Source organism: Neolamprologus brichardi, chromosome 7 (assembly GCF_056152115.1).
Source record: "Neolamprologus brichardi isolate AB-2024 chromosome 7, ASM5615211v1, whole genome shotgun sequence".
Classification (NCBI taxonomy): Eukaryota; Metazoa; Chordata; class Actinopteri; order Cichliformes; family Cichlidae; genus Neolamprologus; species Neolamprologus brichardi.
Window position 1 is genome coordinate 64,303,713 of NC_142110.1, and position 18,375 is coordinate 64,322,087.

Below are 18,375 nucleotides of genomic sequence, written 5' to 3' on the forward strand. Positions count from 1 at the left end.
GTCGTCATCTCCAAAAATGTGCAGGAAATGAATGCATAGAAACATCAATATACACTAAAGATTCTAGATTGCGGTGGCAAAGGAGTACCTTCAGAGATATATTTACATATACACAAGGTCTATGTCTCATACTGCAGTTTGCTTATTTGACCGAGCGTTCTCTATTGTGGCTCCTAAGCTTTGGAATAATCTTCCTCTTCACATTAGGCAATCGACATCAGCGCTGGTTTTTAAATCCAGATTGAAAACGCATTTTTATTCACTGGCTTTTGACTCAGTGGTTGACTGACTTGTATTTTATTGTTTTCGCTATGTTTATTATTTTATCGTATTTATTATTCTTATGGTATCTGTTATGTTTCTATTGTTCAGCACTTTGGTCAGCCTTGTGTGTTTTTAAAGTGCTATATAAATAAACTATAATGATGATGATGATGATGCTTATGAAAGAGGGCAGCTTCACACGTTTTCTCGTCCTGTGTGTTCAGCATTTTTTTATTTATTTTTTTTGTATTGCTAAAACACAAACTCTGATTCTCCAAAACTTCCTGAATCAATCACTCTTTTGGCAAAACCTTAAATTGTTGTCATCTAGTTCAATCAATTTTCAATTCTTATTTAAATTCTTTTCAAAAAGCTCCAAACAAATTCTCACTCATTGGTAACAACAGGAAACACAACACGACTACAGCTCTGTTGTCATTCCGTGAACGCGACAACTCAAAATCGTTCACACTGATTGCTAATAAAGCGACCGGCGAGTTCCAGTGAGCTGAAGGTTTGATACCAAGAATGGGAGGAAAGATGAGGAGGAGTGAGATCTAGCACAATAAATCACTTCTAATAATCATAATGAAATTTGATTCTCTGTGATAAAACTGTAACAACCCAAATGAAAGAAAGCAGAAGACCATAATTTTACTTATACTTTACTTATAAAAGTAATCTACATAATTCATTGTTTACTATAATGTTTCCTTGACTTATGCGTCTCAAAACCAAGCAGGATGAGAGAATGTGAAGTCTAAGACTGGAGCTATATACAGCACGTATCACCTGTAAATGAGGGAAGTACAATGCTACCATAATCTTGAATCTTTACACGATACTCGTGTTTTGGTACATCACTCGCTGTGGTGTGAAACGGATGCTCAGTGGAGTTATTATCTTGACTGGTTGTGTATGTGATCTGAAGACACTGTGTGGTTTTTATTGCTGATAAAACTGTTCCCATGCAATCATGAGGTTTTGTCTGACGAGTCGGAGGTTTTGAGAAAGTAGTTTGAAAAGAGAAAGTCAGAGATAAGTATTAACAAATAATTAAATGCAGAGTGGTGTATAAAGACACAGTGCATCATGGGAATCCCCCAGCAGCCTACAACTATTGCAGCACAACTAAGGAAGGATTCAGGGTCACCTGATGCAGCCCTAACTATATGTTTTGTCAAAAAGGAAACTTTTAAGCTTAATCTTAAAGGTAGAGATAGTGTCTGTCTCCTGAATCCAAACTGGGAGCTGCTTCCACAGAAGAGGGGCCTGAAAGCTGGAAAATAAAAGCTAAAAAAAAAACAGTTAAAAACCCTAGGGACCACAACTAACCCCGCAGTCTGAGACCAAAGTGTTCTGCTGGAGTGATAAGGTCCTCTGAGGTCTGTGACATAAGATGAGCTGATTATTCAAGCTTATATGTGAGAAAGACTTTAAATTTGATTCTGGATTTAACAGGGAGCCAATGAAGAGAAATAACCAGAGTTGGCAAAAGTGCAGACATCCTGTACTTAAGTGGAAGTACAAATGCTATTAGTAAAAAGTTCTTCAGTAAAAGCTGAAGTACTGATTCAACGTCTTTACTCGAGTAAAAGCAAAAAAGTACAGGCTCTCAAATGTACTAAAAGTAAGAAAGTAAAAAGTTGCTCTTTGGAGGATTGGCTGAACTTTGTGCTATATTAACATAATGATAAAATAAAATAGATTAGGATAGATAGATAAAATAGATGGGAATACAAACTTTAGGCTATTTTTAATTCTACTTATCCTCAGCTTGAACCAGAAGAAAAAAAATCTTTATTTTCTGTTTCCTACAGAGCCAATATCTGATTTAAAACATAAAGACTTTAAATTACCAGTTTATTAAACCCCATTGAGCAGTCCTTACCTTGAAAGCTAAGCTCTCTTCTTTCTCTCCCATCCTGTCTTCTTTATCTTTCTCCATCTCTGAGTGACTTTAGCTCTTTTTTCTCTCTCCCTGTTAAACAGAGCAGCTGGACCTTTAGCCAGCAACACACTGTGAGACAAACGCCACACAAGCAGTTTGTGTGTTGCTGTCACTGATAGAAACGTTCATTTGAAAGACCTAACACACATCCACAAATGTGCAATAACACTAAGTGCAATAATCTTTTCTGGCATCGTTGTATTTTTACTCAGTTGTATACAGCATTTGTATTCTATTCTTATCTTATTGTATATTTTATTCTATTTTATTCTACTGTATATAGTATTTTATTTTATTCTATTCTGTACAGTTGTGTACTGTATTTATTCTTATTGTATTCTAATTTTTGCTTCATAACTTTGCACTGTCCACTTCCTGCTGTGACAAAACAAATTTCCCACGTGTGGGACTAATAAAGGTTATCTTATCTTATCTTATCTTAACGCTTAAAAAAATCACTCTCTTTATTTATTTATGTAATATTTATTTATTTATTCAGTAGAACTAAGTGTTGTGGCAACAACAACAACAACAACAACAAAAAGCACCTTCACACTTTTAACCCCTGAGTTTGGTACACACGTCATCTCTTTTTATGCCACATCCTCTGGTGATTAATAAATGAACAGGACTGTCTTTTATGTGTTTCTGTTCAGGCTCAAATCGGTTTAAAGTTTGGATGCTCGCAATGAGGAAATAGTATCTCCCCCCAAATGCGTTAAATCAAACGTTTACATGCCTGTTTTGAAAATGTAAAGAGTAGAAAGTACAGATATTTGTTTAAAAATGCAGGGAGTACAAGTAAAAAGTAGTAAAAAAAAAAACCCTACTCAAGTAAAGAACAGATATCTGAAAATTGTACTTAAGTACAGTACCAAAATATTTGTGCTTTGTTACTTACCACCTCTGGAAACAATACAATTATATACAATAGACTATCAGGATGAGGCTTCCTTGCCATTTTAAAATATGTGATTGCAGACAGCCTGGGCAGCTTTAAAGCGGACTTAATGTCTATCACAGAGTCACTGCCGTCCTATTGGGCTCTGGCACTGTCTTTGTTTCATGCAGAGTCTTTCCTAGTGTATATTTGAGAATGAAGACCACTCTATTTCACAATTTTTTATGTGATCGTCTTACTTAGAGAGACCTTAAACAGGCACCAGTTGGAAGTGAGTGCTGTTCATGCTTGAAAACCCCCTAATGTGGCTGAATTAAAATAATTATGCAAAGAGGAGTTGACCAAAAGTCCTCCACAGTGATGTGAAAGACTCGTTGCTAGTTATTGCAAACACTTGACTGCAGTTCTTGTTTCCAAGGGTGACACAAGCAGTTATTAGGTTCAGGGGTCAGTTACATTTTTACTCTGACGTGGAAGTCTTGTAAACGGTATAACAGCCGTGTGTACTGATGTGAAAACATGTTTTGAGTGCTGTTTTTCATTTTGGCAGTGAGTCTGTGTGTGAAGTTTTGTGTGTGGAGTTTTGAAAAAGCAATTTTTGTTTTGAGAAACTGAGCCACAATTTCTGGAAAATTGTTTTAACTTTTGAGGCGAAAAAAGAAACAGACAAAATATATTTTTTTCTTAAAAAAAAAGATGTAGACTTCTACCTCCGGACTCTTCTCTGTGGACGGCAGGTGGCGCTCTCGGGTATCACCACTCTGTGTTTTGTTCCGGTAGCGCTTCCGGGTTCTAATGTTTACATCTGGGAGCAGCTACAAAGCACACAGTTTGTTTTCCCGGCTAATGAAAACCTTCTTGCACGTTAAGAACAGCATGTTTTCCAAGTGCTAGGATCTGTGCACAGTCACGGTAGGCCCTCCACGACGAGTGCTGTAATTATTATGTCACGTGTGTTGTGTTTTAACACGTCAGCTAACAAATGTAGCAGGCTCACTCATGCTAACCAGCTAACGCTAGTTGAATTAATCTGTAAACAAAATCATGTTGGAGTGTAAAAACAATATCCGGGACCATTGTCACGGTTTTTGTTTTATCGGAGGCTTAAATCAAAGGTGCTACGGCTTGATTGGCATTAGTGTCCTGTTAACTTTATCCATGGAGGGAGTTCCTGTGTCATCAATGTTAAAGATTTCTTAGAAAAAAAGATTAAATGCACAGATGGACTGATTATGTTCTTTAAAGTAAAACGAAGGTTTCGGAGAATATTAAATGAGGTTAAAAAATGTTGTATTTATTATAAAGCTGTTTTTTTTATGAGGGAAAAAACCTCGTTCTGCCCCATGGACTCACCGACCACTTCATTAGGTATAGCTGGTCGTTGACAGATATGTAATCAGCCAATCACGTGGCAGCAACATAGTACACTTAGGCATGTAGACATGGCCAAGAGGACGTTCAAACTGAGCATCAGTGACATGGCTGTTGGCGGCAGATCGGCTGGTCTGAGTATTTCAGAAATTGTTGGATTTTTCCACAGAACCATTGCTAAAGTTTACAGAGAAGGGTTCAAAAAAGTGAAAATATTAAGTGAACAGCAGTTCTCCAGGTGAAAACACCTTATGTCAGATGTCAGAAGAGATTGGCCAGACTGCTTCAGGCTGATAGTAACTCAAACACCCACTCGCTACAGCCAAAGTATGCAGAAAAGCATCTCTGAACGTTGAAGCAGATGGGCTATAGCAGCAGAAGAGGCTACAATTTGTACAGGCTCACTAGAACTGGACAACAGAGGAGTGAAAAAACATTTCCTGGTCTGAATTTGACATAGAAAAACATGAAATGGCTCTGTCCTACTTTGTATCAAAAGTTCAGGCTGCTGGTGATGGCGTAAAGGTGTAGGAGATATTTTCTTGGCACTCTTTGTGCCCCTTAATAGCAGCTGAATATCACTGAAATACCACAGCCTACCTGAGTATTTCTGCTGACCATGTCCATTTCTTTATGACCATAGTGCATCTTCTGATGCCTGCTTCTAATAGGATAATGCACCATGTCACAAAGCTCAAACGATCTCAAACTAGTTTCTTGAACTGGACTAAAATTACATCCACAGTCACAGAGTACTTTTGGGACGTGGTGGAACAGTAGATTCACATGATGGGTATGTAGCCAACAGTCTGCAGCAACTGTGTGATGGTTGCATGTCAGTATGAACCAAAATCTCTGAGTAAAGTTTCCAGCACCTTGTTGAATCTATAGCAAGAAGAATTATGGCAACTGAAGGACAAAGAGGTCCAACCAGCTACTAACATGGTGTACTTAATAATAATAAAATAATAAAGTGCTTGGTGAGTGTATGTACACGTTGATCCACGCTTCCTGCCTCCTTCCTCCTTCCTCCTTGTTTGAATGATGGCAACATTTCATAAGTGTTTACATTTTACAACTGGTTCTGGTTCTAAATGAAACTTTGGAGCAACATAATAAACAGGATTGATCAATTTGTAGTTAAAGTAAATAGTCTGCGGTACCTTACTTGACAGAACGTATTAATTTTTCTGTTGTTGGCCATAACAAAATGTAATTTCATCTTTAGTAAATAAAATCTCATTAAAAATAGGAAATGGGTTAAATATTTCTATCACAATCCTGATGATTTTGCTTTTTTAGAAAAAGCCAAAATTCTTTGGTGAGCACAAAATATGCACAAAAAACCCCTGATATGTATCTGTGGTTGTGTTTAAATGGAACTAAAACTCAGAAATGCTAAATATTTTAAATATTTTATTGTTTATTACACTGACACAGGCAGCCTTCACGAAATCAGCTGCTGACAAAAATAACAATAAATGATGAAGAAGAAAAGTAGACATACAAGGTCTTCTGAGACGCCGCAAAAGCTCAGCAGGACGCCGATGCCAGTGGACGTCCCCAGTGAGAGGAGGTCACCTGGAAACAGAGGGCGACCTCGGAAGACTGCCGCCGTAAACGCAGACAGTTTCTACCTGAATGACTGTGCAACAGAAAAGACCACCGGTGCAGACTTCAATGTGACGACAGTTGAAGACGCCCAGAAACATCCAGAGACTAAGTCCAGATCTTCAGGTTAGTGGCTCACTACGCACGTTTTAAACACACAAAGTTGATGTTAGTGTAAGCTGTTGTTGGATATTTGTCATGTGATTCTCAAACTATTTAACTTAGCAAAGCCAGTGCTGACATCGAGTGCAGAAAAAACAATGTTACGGGCCTCTAACCAGAGGTCGATCCTGTGTGTTTGGCACAAACCAAGTAAAACAGAGTATTCTATATATTTCTCTGTTAATGTGGACACTAGTAAATTGCATTATTGGAGCACTGTAAGATGAAATCAAGTTGTGATGCCCCCTCAGGTAGACTCTCTGCTGCCGTCTGCCGGCTTTGTCACGGGAAGTTTTCTCCGCGCAGCTTGCGGCACGCCTTCCACAAATGGCCTCGGGATTCCCTCAGTATTGTAGACGAGGAGTCAGACGCCGTGGCCCAGTCACCGCTTCTGTTCCACGCAGACTTCCAAAGGCTGGTCGGGGTCCAGGTGGACCGTGACCCTCGGCTGTCGGAATTTATTTGCAAGAAATGCCATGCAAAGTTTTACAAGTGCCAAAGCATCCTGATCCGGTTTCTGCAGAGAGTCAATCTCCCGCCTGTGGGGAAGGAGAACCTGAAAAATCAGTGAGTCAATAAAAAAACAAATATATCTCCCTGAGGGTGACTGTAAAGTGTTTTTACTGCAGAAAAACATGGGGAAGTGTTTGTGTCTGTTTCAGGAAGAATGCAAAGGGTCCAGAGTCCTCTGTAAACCATTGCTCATCAAGTAAGTAAAACATTACTTCCTCGCTCCATCTTGCTGAAGTTCCATAAGTTGAACTGTTCTAACAGGCTCTTCTGTTTTCTTCAGCCCCCTCATCCTTTACCTCAGACACAAAGTGCCTCCACAGTCTGGTGTCCTGGGCTCATCACCACGGAGAGGCCTGCCGCTCCTGCCCCGACCTGAAGGAGGTGCTGGAGGGCCAGTGCCTGGGCGCCATTAAGGCTGTTTGGGGCTGCGTCGATGGTCACAGATACATCATGGACACTCACCGCAGCACTACCTCCAACCAGTGCTCGAGCGACAGAGCATTAGGGAGTGGGAGGGGTGATGGAGCGATGTCAGAGGAGGAGGAACAAGAACAAGACGGCGAGGAAGACGAAGAGGAGCAATCCGGCGGGAACGGAATGACCTCGTCGAGAAGTACTAGTACTGTGGTTCAGCGCAGTCCACCTGCAGCAACGGCTCAGACGCAGAGCTCGGCGCCTGATGACTGGACGGGCGACAACGAAGGTGGGAATGCTTACAGTCATAACACTGGGACTACCGGTGTATCAGCCCTCTTCAGTTGTTTCAAGATGTTTTATGTTGTACAATAAAAGACTCGCACAAGATCAGAGATAAAACCCCAACAATCAGATAATCACTGTGCTCAGTGATGGGCAGCCACCTCCTTTCGATGTGTAGGAGCAGCAGCTTTACTCTGAGCACCTCCCGGATGGCTGAACTTCTCACCCGATCTAAGGGAGATGCCAGTCACCCTTCAGGGGAAGCTCATTTCTGCTGCTTGTATCCGCAATCTCATTCTTTCGGTCACTACCCACAGCTCGTGACCATAGGTGAGGGTGGGACGTAGATCGAGCTTCGTTTTTACATTCAGCTCTCTCTTCACCACAAGGCTGAAGAGGCTGAGGAGTATGATCCCCCTATACAGTGGGGCAAAAAAGTATTTAGTCAGCCACCGATTGTGCAAGTTCCCCCACTTAAAATGATGACAGAGGTCAGTAATTTGCACCAGAGGTACACTTCAACTGTGAGAGACAGAATGTGAAAAAAAAATCCATGAATTCACATGGTAGGATTTGTAAAGAATTTATTCGTAAATCAGGGTGGAAAATAAGTATTTGGTCACCTCAAACAAGGAAAATCCCTGGCTCTCACAGACCTGTAACGTCTTCTGTAAGAAGCTTTTCTGTCCCCCACTCGTTACCTGTATGAATGGCAACCCAGAACCACACGGGGGGACCTGGTGAATGACCTGCAGAGAGCTGGGACCAAAGTAACAAAGGTCACCATCAGTAACACACTACAACGGCAGGGAATCAAATCCCGCAGTGCCAGACGTGTTCCGCTGCTGAAGCCAGTGCATGTCCAGGCCCGTCTGAAGTTTGCCAGAGAGCACATGGATGATACAGCAGAGGATTGGGAGAATGTCATGTGGTCAGATGAAACCAAAGTAGAACTTTTTGGTATAAACTCAACTCGTCGTGTTTGGAGGAAGAAGAATACTGAGTTGCATCCCAAGAACACCATACCTACTGTGAAGCATGGGGGTGGAAACATCATGCTATGGGGCTGTTTTTCTGCCAAGGGGACAGGACGACTGATCCGTGTTAAGGACAGAATGAATGGGGCCAAGTATCGTGAGATTTTGAGCCAAAACCTCCTTCCATCAGTGAGAACTTTGAAGATGAAACGAGGCTGGGTCTTCCAACATGACAATGATCCAAAACACACCGCCCGGGCAACAAAGGAGTGGCTCCGTAAGAAGCATTTGAAAGTCCTGGAGTGGCCTAGCCAGTCTCCAGACCTCAACCCCATAGAAAATCTGTGGCGGGAGTTGAAAGTCCGTGTTGCTCGGCGACAGCCCCAAAACATCACTGCTCTTGAGAAGATCTGCATGGAGGAATGGGCCAAAATACCAGCTACTGTGTGTGCAAACCTGGTAAAGACCTATAGTAAACGTTTGACCTCTGTTATTGCCAACAAAGGTTATGTTACAAAGTATTGAGTTGTATTTTTGTTATTGACCAAATACTTATTTTCCACCCTGATTTACGAATAAATTCTTTACAAATCCTACCATGTGAATTCATGGATTTTTTTTTCACATTCTGTCTCTCACAGTTGAAGTGTACCTCTGGTGCAAATTACTGACCTCTGTCATCATTTTAAGTGGGGGAACTTGCACAATCGGTGGCTGACTAAATACTTTTTTGCCCCACTGTAGTTGGAACACAACCTCCGGTCCCCCTTCTTAAAACTGGGGACCACCAGCCCGGTCAGGAGTTTTTTTTAACTCCCTCAGTGACCTCGCCCTCAGAGATAGGTGAGTCGTCCCCCTTGTCACCAGACTCTGCTTCCTCCATGGAAGACTTGCCGGTGGGATTAAGGAGTTCCTAGAAGTATTCCTTCTAGCACTCGACAATGTTCTCAGTCAAAGTCAGCAGCGCTCCACCAGCACTATACACAGCGCAGGTAGAGCACTGCTTTGTTTGTTTGTTTTTATGTTTGTTTTTAAATGCCTCCACAGTCTTGCCCCGCCTTACCTCTCTGAGCTTCTTCATCCCCACATACCCTGTCGGTCTCTCAGGTCAGCTGACCAGCTGCTCCTGGAGGTACCGAGATCCAGGAGGAAGCTCAGAGGGGACAGGGCCTTCTCTATTGTGGCTCCAAAATTATGGAATAATTTGCCCATGCACGTTAGAGAGGCCCCTTCACTGTCCACTTTTAAAACACGTCTTAAAACACACTTTTATTCCTTGGCTTTTAACCTCAGCGAGACTTAGTTTCTCTTTTAATTGAAGTAGTTATTTAGTGATTTCACTCTTCTTTTATTTGGTTTTTACTTATATCTTATGTAATTTTATTTTACAGTTCCAATGTACAGCACTTTGTGTCAGCTGTGGTTGTTTTAAAGTGCTTTATAAATAAAGTTGATGATGATGATGATGCTTTCCCCTCCTGAGTCGCCTGACGGTTCACCAGAATCTCTTCGAGGCTGTCCAAAAGTCTTTTTCCACGGCCTCGCTGAACCACTCCCACACTCAAAGTTTTCCTTCATCCACTGCTCGAGCTGTGTTCCGCCTGGCCTGTCGGTACATGTCCCACAAGCTAACCAAGCCTGATAGGACTCCTTCTTCAGCCTCATGGCTCCCTTCGCCTCTGGTGTCCACCAGTTGGTTCGGGGATTACCACCACAACAGGCACCAACCACCTTGCAGCCGCAGCTGAGTGCAACGGCTGAACATGGTCCATTCAATTCAAATTTATTTAATTTATATAGCACCAAATCATACCAACAGTTGCCTCGAGGCGCATTTGGACTCAGTGTCCCCAGTCTCCCTCGGGATGCTGTTGAAGATCTTGCAGACCATCTGCACTTAAAAGTTCATATTTTTTATTTTCATCAAATAAAAATATATGATTGATTCACATCAGCGTGTCTAAATATCACGAGTGTTTCCAGGAAGATAAACTATTAAAGATGTGTATTCATTTTTGGAGACTCGAGACTGATGTGCACAGACATTCCAGCTGAAATATAGAAAATACCTTTTTCTTCTTCTGCACATACTGAAACCCGCGTTAAGACCTCATCATTGCTCAGATTAACATTTTCTTCTCCTCCTCTCTCCTTCAGATTACACAGGTCACGAGGAGGCCTTGTCTCCTGCTCCGGGTCAGCTGGAGGACAGAACTGCTGGCAGTGATCTTTCTGACAGGTCGGTCCCACAGTTCATATTTACTGGTGGTTTGTCAATTATTAGAAATTGAAATGTTTTAAATGTTGTGTTTGTGTGTGTCCAGGGTCATCTCTGAAGATGAGTTTGATGAGGGTAGAAAAGGAGGGCTGTCTGATGAGGAGTTTGAGCCATACTCGGAGAAGAGGTGGGTGCAAATAGAAAAGACCTGCTATGGTGAAGTAGTGTAGATCGGCCTGTGAATGTAACACAATAACGACCGATGTAGATTTGATTAGTTTAGTGTTAAGTCTTGCCAGTCAGCAGCTGTGCAGGCTGTTATTATGAAGCCTCTAAGTATGGGTCTCCATTGATATAAAAGCAGCATGTAAAGAATCACAAGTCTTTAAAAGGTTTGCTGACTGGCCACAGTCACAGTTACACTCTGACAATAAAGGGTAAAAGAAAGAAAAAACCTTTACTACAGTAAAAATTAGAAGCCTGTGCCTGTTACCACACAGCTGCTCTATAATGAACCTCAGCTGTGCACAAACATCAGGGCAACAGGCTCATGTTTCCTGGTTGAGCTGTTAATTTGCTCTTTGGATGAGACAGTGAGCATCTGTGCAGTTACAGAATATGTTCCATGTCTTTCTCTCATCCTTCTAGAGCCCACAGGGTCAACGTCCCAAACAAGAGAAGAAAAAGCTCAAAGGCCCCAGAGGAGCCCAAAATCAGAAAGAAGCCTGGACCCAAGCCAGGCTGGAAGAATAAGTTCAAACCTAAGGGGTACGTGATGCAGCTTCCATTAACCCTTTAAAGCCGGTCAGAGCGGGCACGCTCTGTTTTGCGTAACTATTCTTAAATCCCGGTAGCTCTGCAACCGCGTAAGCTAGCACAATAATGTTTTTTGCATATGAAACCTGAGGAGTTGTACTTACATCTTATGCCATCAGCTTGTCCTCGGTCACAGTTTCCTTCCACATAAAGCTTTGCAAAAACTGCATAAAAAGCGCTTACAGGAACACAAACATAATATTCCAGAAACACGCTTTGTCGATCCGATCAGCTGTTTGTAACACTTCCTACGTCCATCAGCGCGAACTTTTGCACTATAATATTTATTTTCGTTTTTCCTGCAGTATATAAAAATTGGTGTATTTCAAAAATAAAACTATGAAGACACTCAAAATAAATTTCCTGTGGTGGGAAACTATTTTGTGCAACTTTTTTGTATTTACAGTTTTGAGGGATAAGCCTCTTAAATCTCTCTAACTAGAAATATATGTTAAAAAAGCAAAAACGATTTTAAATTTTTTTGTAGTTTATTGCACGTTTTTGCAATTTATTTAATTACTATGCACTTAATGCAGACATATTATTACAATTTGGGCTATAATGGTTGTATTGATGTATAGCAACTTGAAATACTCCCAAAAATGGCTCCACAGCATGTAAAAATATAATATAAGCTCTGGTGGACTTGGTTCTATGGTAGGTCTTAAAGGGTTAAGGTCATTTTCAGCTTGGGTGTAGTTTATTCTTTGCTTAAGTTAACATTAGTCAGTTTATTTTTAGAAGAAATGCAGATTAACAATCTGTGTGTTTCTTTTTCAAAGGGAGGAGCTCCCCAACATCTACAAGTGTCCATATCAGGGTTGTACGGCTGTCTACAGAGCTCCCGATGGACTCAAGGTCAGAATTCACTGTTCACTGTTAAATGAAGCCACCTTCAGTTGCGCATGTTTCCGTGCACTAGTTTTGATCTCCTGTATGAATAATCGTGGCTTGCTTTTCTTTAAAAACTTGGGATAGCGGTCTCAGGTGACTGGAGAAATGTTTCTTTATTAAATATTGGTTAACTGTTTTCAGCAAGGTGAAACAATTCCTGAACATAGCGCTGTCAGAGGTCTGTTTACTGCTAACTATAAAGTGAAATGAATTAAATATGTATGAATGAAATAATAACAGATGGGATTGATTGTTGCAGATTGGTAATAGTATCAGAGATGAACATTCTCTAATGTTAAAACAACAACAAAGAATAATAATGAGTTATTTCCATTTAAAATGAATTGTCCTTGACTGAAAGCAGTTAAAATGAATGAGAGCACACGTGCTTTGCCTTCATCTGTATATACGACTGATTGTGTTGCTGTTTGCTGACTTTTTAGAAACACATCAAGGAACATCACGAGGAGGTGAGGGAGCGACCGTGCCCTCACCCTGGCTGCAACAAGGTTTTCATGATCGACCGCTACCTGCAGCGGCATGTCAAGCTCATCCACACAGGTGAGATGTCAGGTTTGACTGACTTTCTGGCTTTCCAGCTTTGAGTGAGAAATAATTCTTTATAGCTGTTTTTATGCATGCTTTTCACATTTAGGCTGTTTCTGAAGAATGATACACGAATCTAAAAGTTTCCTCAGACACGTGGAACGCAGTACTGATGTTACAAAGGCTACGTTCACACTGCAGGTCTTAATGCTCAATTCCGATTTTTTGATCAAATCTGATTTTTTTGTCTGCTCGTTCACGCTACGAATAAAATGCGACAGCAAACGCGCTCTAGTGTGAACGCTCAAAGCGGCCCGCATGTGCAAAAGAAGACGTCACACACAACGCGCTCTGTTTAGACCCAGAGCAAACAGTATTGTTTGCCTGATGGCCGTTAATATAAAGACTTCGGACTTCGGAAGTTATTTTGTTATTTACATAATAATGTAAATAACCTAATAATGATCCTTATTGCTGTTTTAGAGGAGCGGTGCTTCAAAGGATAGTTGCAGATTTCTGTCAGAATCTGCAGATTATACAGTACAAATAAAATGTTCACGTTTCTCCAACGTTGTCTTCCCAACAGTTTCACTGACATCTACACGGGATGCCCAGGAAGCGTTCACAATGTCTTATCGGGCGCTGATAATTGGTGTCTGTCTTGTGTCAGTGACGTAAAAGACGGATTTAATGCGACTTGACCGTTCAAACAGCAGTCACTTTCTGAAACATCGGATATGTATCGGATTCAGTACCACATACGAAAGTGACCCAGATCGGATTTGAAAATATGGGATTTGTGCCGTTCACACTGTCACACCATGATCGGATATGGGTCGCATAGGGTCAAAAAAATCGGATTTGATGCGCTTTTGCCTGCAGTGTGAACGTAGCCTAAATCAGTCATTTCCATTTCTAAGCATTTATTGTTAGCATTGCATAAATTAATGTTTATAAAGATGTTTTTTTACCTTACTTTAATGTCTGAATTTGTGGCTCATGCTCGTCGTGTCTGTGTGCTTCCAGAGGAGAGGAATTACATTTGTGACCAGTGCGGTCAAACCTTCAAACAAAGAAAACACCTATCAGTTCACCAGATGAGGCATTCAGGGGCCAAGCCACTACAGTAAGTCCTGTAGCTCATGAGCCGTCAAACTCTTTTGGTGGCTTCAGATTGATTTTATAAACCTTTAATTGCTTCCTGTTTTCATCACAGAACCACAGAATATGCTTTCAACTGAACAAGTCATATATACCATCAAATGTATGCACATAGATTTATGTATCTCCAAGTTGGGAGATCATCTTGCTCCGGTGCATCCTGCTGACAGACGGTCATACTGGGATCAAGAGTTTGATAGTCAAGTCAGCCTATTTATTTCTCCTCCTCAGGTCAAATTCAGGGATTTGGAAAACATCGATAGAACAACAAGATCAGTAAACACACTTTTTGACTGATATCAGAAAACGGGCCTCATCATCGTTTTTCTGGAACTGTATTTAACAGTATTTCAAATGTTTAGTCACTACAATTTTATATGCAGAATATGTATAGAAAGTGATGATCTCGGAGCCTAGAGACCAAAGTCGTCTTCTGTAACGGAAATAAATCTTTGAAACGAGACTTTGAAAAGTCAAAATAAAATAGAGAAAAATAGTGGCACAAGAACTGAGCCCTGAGGAACTCCATAAGTGAACTGATAAGAGGACAAACAGAAATTCACTTTTTTTGAGAGAGTGAGAGGAATGAAACTAACCCATGTTTCCCAGTTTAAAAGCCAGAATCCCAGTCAGGAGAAATTATAAATGCTTTTGTTTTTTCCTCCTATCAGATGTGAGGTTTGTGGCTTCCAGTGTCGCCAGCGAGCATCACTGAAATACCACATGACCAAACACAAAGCCGAGGCCGACCTGGAGTTCGAGTGCTTGATGTGCAGCAAGCGTTTCGAGAAGGCCCACAACCTGAACGTGCACATGTCCATGGTGCACCCGCTGACACAGGCTGAGGCTCAGAGGGGCAGCGGGCAGCAGCAGACATACCCGGACCTACACACCATCACGCTGACCGGGGAGGTGGTTCAGCAAGAGCAAGACAGATGACAGAAGGAAGTCTTGATTCAAGGCAGAGATACTTGAACTGTGGCACAGGACCCAGAAACAAAACAGCAATGTAGCACGGAGTTTCATTTTAGCATCAGCAGTTGAGTTCATCCAGTGTTCCTTCACACTTAAGACTTTTCAGCCGATTTGTTGACGACACAGCAGAAAAGACATTAGGTAAGAGTTCAGTGTCAAAGCAATGTTTCTGTACATTGTGCAATTAATATAACAATTCATGAATTATATTGATCACCTGGTATTCTCTAACTGAGAGGCCAAAAGGACAAATCGTCCATCTTCTGCAACAAACACATTGCTTCCTGTAACTGTCTCCAGAATAAAACGGATTGTTTATTTGCTTTTATTGTGAAACAGCAGCAGCAGCAGGTTCACAATATATCATATTAAAAGTTAGTACAATTATGACTCTGTGAAATCTGAGGATAACAGTACGGTGGCCCTGAGAGCTCAACGCACTCATCACGCTGACTCTTGATAGATAAAACAACCAAAAATTACAAATACTGAAAAAGATGCTGCCAAGTAGATCAGACTCCAACTAAAATACAGCTCAGTCATGATGGGTGTTACTGAAGCTGACCTTCTCACAGAAATATTAGAATATGAACTAAAATAAAATTTTACAGTAAGTTAAATCAGATGTTTTGCACTGCTGCTCAGAGTCAGACAATAACTGATTTTGTAGGCTTTGTGAGTAATCAGCTGTTAAGACCACCGTGTTGTTAATCTTGAATACCTTCATTTAATATCTGACATTCACATTACTGACTGTGTAACCGGCTTAAATGCAGCTGTAATACTGAGACCTACTCTTTGCCTGATCCAAGTAAAGCATCTGTATGTGCTGCAATTCCAGGAAGTTTTCTTATCGGCTCACTGCTTTTATTAAGTTATTACAAATCAAAGTCTTCTTTTGAATTGTAGCATTGAAAGGGCTTCAGATGTACATGTGTGTAAGAAAGCGTGTAATGTGTTAAAAAAAAGAAGAAAAAAAAACCCCAGTGTGAATAAAACAGGTTTTCTTTTTACAAAGCCGAGTCTGAACAGTGCAGTGTTTCAACGTGTTTCTGTTGGAGGGAGGGTTGGAATATTAGCGTGGAGAGATCTCGATTAGAGGAAGTCCATCTCTGGGCTGGAAGGCTCGAGCTGCACAGACAGCGCCGCTGCCAGCTCCGGGTCCAGTTCTGCACTCAAGGATTCCAGCTGGACCGAGAAAACCACAAGCAGATAGGCAGGACAGGAAGGAGATATGAAGGTGTGAGGCAGGTGTGAAGGAGGCAACGGGTAATATACATGCTGATGCACCTTCTGCTCACCTGTCGGAGCTGCCCCGAAGAGAGTAAAGTCAGAGGTGTTTGCAAGATGGCTCTCAGAAGAAACTGCTTGGTGCGGCCAAGGATGTGGGAAGGCTCCGCCTACCAAAACAGATGATGAACGTGAGTCCAGAGCAGTGTGCCAACTCCAATACTGCCATATGACCAGTTAGAAGTTAGAGTACAAACCACCAGCTGCTTCTTAGAGGATTCAGTGTCCGGTGATTGAGTGTCTCCTTCCAGGAAGAGCTGCAGCATGCTCAGGTAGCAGACGATGGCAGTATGGAGGAACCCTGGACAACGCACAGCTCTCTGTAGGAGCTCGGCGCTTTGCAGGAGCAGCAAACTGATTGGCCATGAACACAAGGAAATTTAGAAGGTACGACAGGTACAAATATTGATAAGAGGTGAGGTTGGAACTTCCATCTTGTCACGTTTGTGTGTTTTGGCCTTTAGTGCAGAGCAGCATTTAATTCATGTGGCATTCATGAATCAACCTAGCTGTTTGCAAGGCCCCACCTCCACTAAGCAGCTGCAACACTCACCTGCAGAAAGCCCACGGCATTAGTTTTGTAAAGTCATCTGACGTCACCATGGTAACCGACTGATAAATGCTTTTCTCTAGAATTGAGTGAAAAACAAAAACGCAGCACATCAGTTCAACCACATCAAATTCAAATCAGATTTAAATGATGACCGGAGCGCCGAGCTGCTGTTCACATTACCGCTGGACTTAAAGATGAGCAGCCAATCAGGAGAGTCCATCAACACAGCCAGGAGCTCTGTGCATAAAGCCCGGCCTTCTTCATAGCTCCTCTCCTAGAGGGAAAAAAAAAACCATGCACGTTATAAAACACAGACAGAAATAACAATACAGTCTTGTCTTTTCCTCTTCAATTTATTTTGCATTATTTTCCATTCATATCCGTTTCCTTCCTATCCCAGCTCTCATTGGTTGACGGGCAGGTGCTCACATGGACACAAATCCATAAAAAGGACTTTTATACACGCAGAATATCAAAAGCAGCACCAGAGTCCAGAGGTTGGGGTCAAAACTAGGGATGCAACGATACCAATTTTTTCAAACCGATACGATACCGATACTTGGATCATATTACTTGCCGATACAGAGTACAAAAACCGATACTTCTACCACACACACACACACACATTTATTTTATTCTCTGCCGATAATAAATAATATCTTAATAAAAATGACCACAAAAAAAATTTCAAGTGAAAAATAAGCACTTCTGTTAAATTATTGCAGAGTCTCCACATTGTAATTTTACAAAATACCACTGAACTATTGGCACTGTCTCGAGCTTTCGGAATAATAAATAAACACTTCTGTTTGGAATAAAATAAATACAAATTAGGTTTGAGAATAAAATAAACTTTTAAATTATTGCAGAGTGTCCATATTGTAAACAAACAAACAAAATAACAAAAGTATTTGGCATTGAGAACAAACTCCTCATCTGCCCGTGGATCATCAGTCCACTGCGCCGTTAAACCAAGGACTGACATCGCGCACACACTGCTTGTCTTTACCTCTTCAGAAAGTTTTGGCACCATTATCTCCCTGATGTGTGGGCGGTTGGGAATTTCATATCGCAGCTCGAGTATGCTGAGAAGACGGTGCAATCCTATGTTTTCCACGACTGGCATTGGCTGGTCATCCAGAGCGATAAAATGAGTCAGAGCCTCTGTTATTTTAACTGCCCGTGGATTTTCTCTTGACATTTTTTTTATCGCTTTTCCAAAACCTGAGTTAAAGTTGGCTGTTCCACACTGCTGACATTTTGTTTAGCCTAGCTACAGCAGCCTCCAGTTTCTCTTTTTTATCTGGAGCCGCCAGTCTCACTCGCCTAACCCTGTGCCTGTTTAGCGCGGGATGTCCCCCTAGTGGCCAATCTAAAGAACTACAACAGAAATGACCAGCCACCCTCTGATTAATGAAATAAGTTAGTATCGGTTCATGGTATCAGTTAACTTTTACGAGTATGAGTACACAC

At 41.4% G+C, this 18,375-nt stretch overlaps 2 protein-coding genes across 3 annotated transcripts in view; one reads left to right on the forward strand and one right to left on the reverse strand.

The window, feature by feature from the left end:
- Positions 1-3,608: 3,608 nt before the first annotated feature.
- znf276 (zinc finger protein 276) lies at positions 3,609-16,099 on the forward strand. Its single transcript, XM_087844121.1, has 12 exons — positions 3,609-4,028; positions 5,928-6,224; positions 6,512-6,827; positions 6,923-6,969; positions 7,054-7,476; positions 10,607-10,688; positions 10,774-10,854; positions 11,316-11,435; positions 12,266-12,341; positions 12,821-12,938; positions 13,950-14,049; positions 14,756-16,099. The coding sequence occupies exons 2-12, from the start codon at positions 5,969-5,971 to the stop codon at positions 15,021-15,023; spliced, it is 1,887 nt and encodes a 628-aa protein (XP_087700247.1). The 5' UTR covers positions 3,609-4,028; positions 5,928-5,968; the 3' UTR covers positions 15,024-16,099.
- Positions 15,320-18,375, reverse strand: part of fanca (FA complementation group A) — a 28,751-nt gene continuing 25,695 nt past the window's right edge. For both annotated transcript variants that reach the window (XM_087844120.1, XM_087844119.1), the window contains exons 38-42: positions 17,083-17,176; positions 16,903-16,978; positions 16,547-16,703; positions 16,361-16,459; positions 15,320-16,247 (exon numbers count right to left, since the gene is read on the reverse strand). In XM_087844120.1, the coding sequence (XP_087700246.1) occupies positions 16,155-16,247; positions 16,361-16,459; positions 16,547-16,703; positions 16,903-16,978; positions 17,083-17,176 (519 nt within the window). In that variant the 3' untranslated portion in view covers positions 15,320-16,154. The remainder of the gene's footprint in view (positions 16,248-16,360; positions 16,460-16,546; positions 16,704-16,902; positions 16,979-17,082; positions 17,177-18,375) is intronic.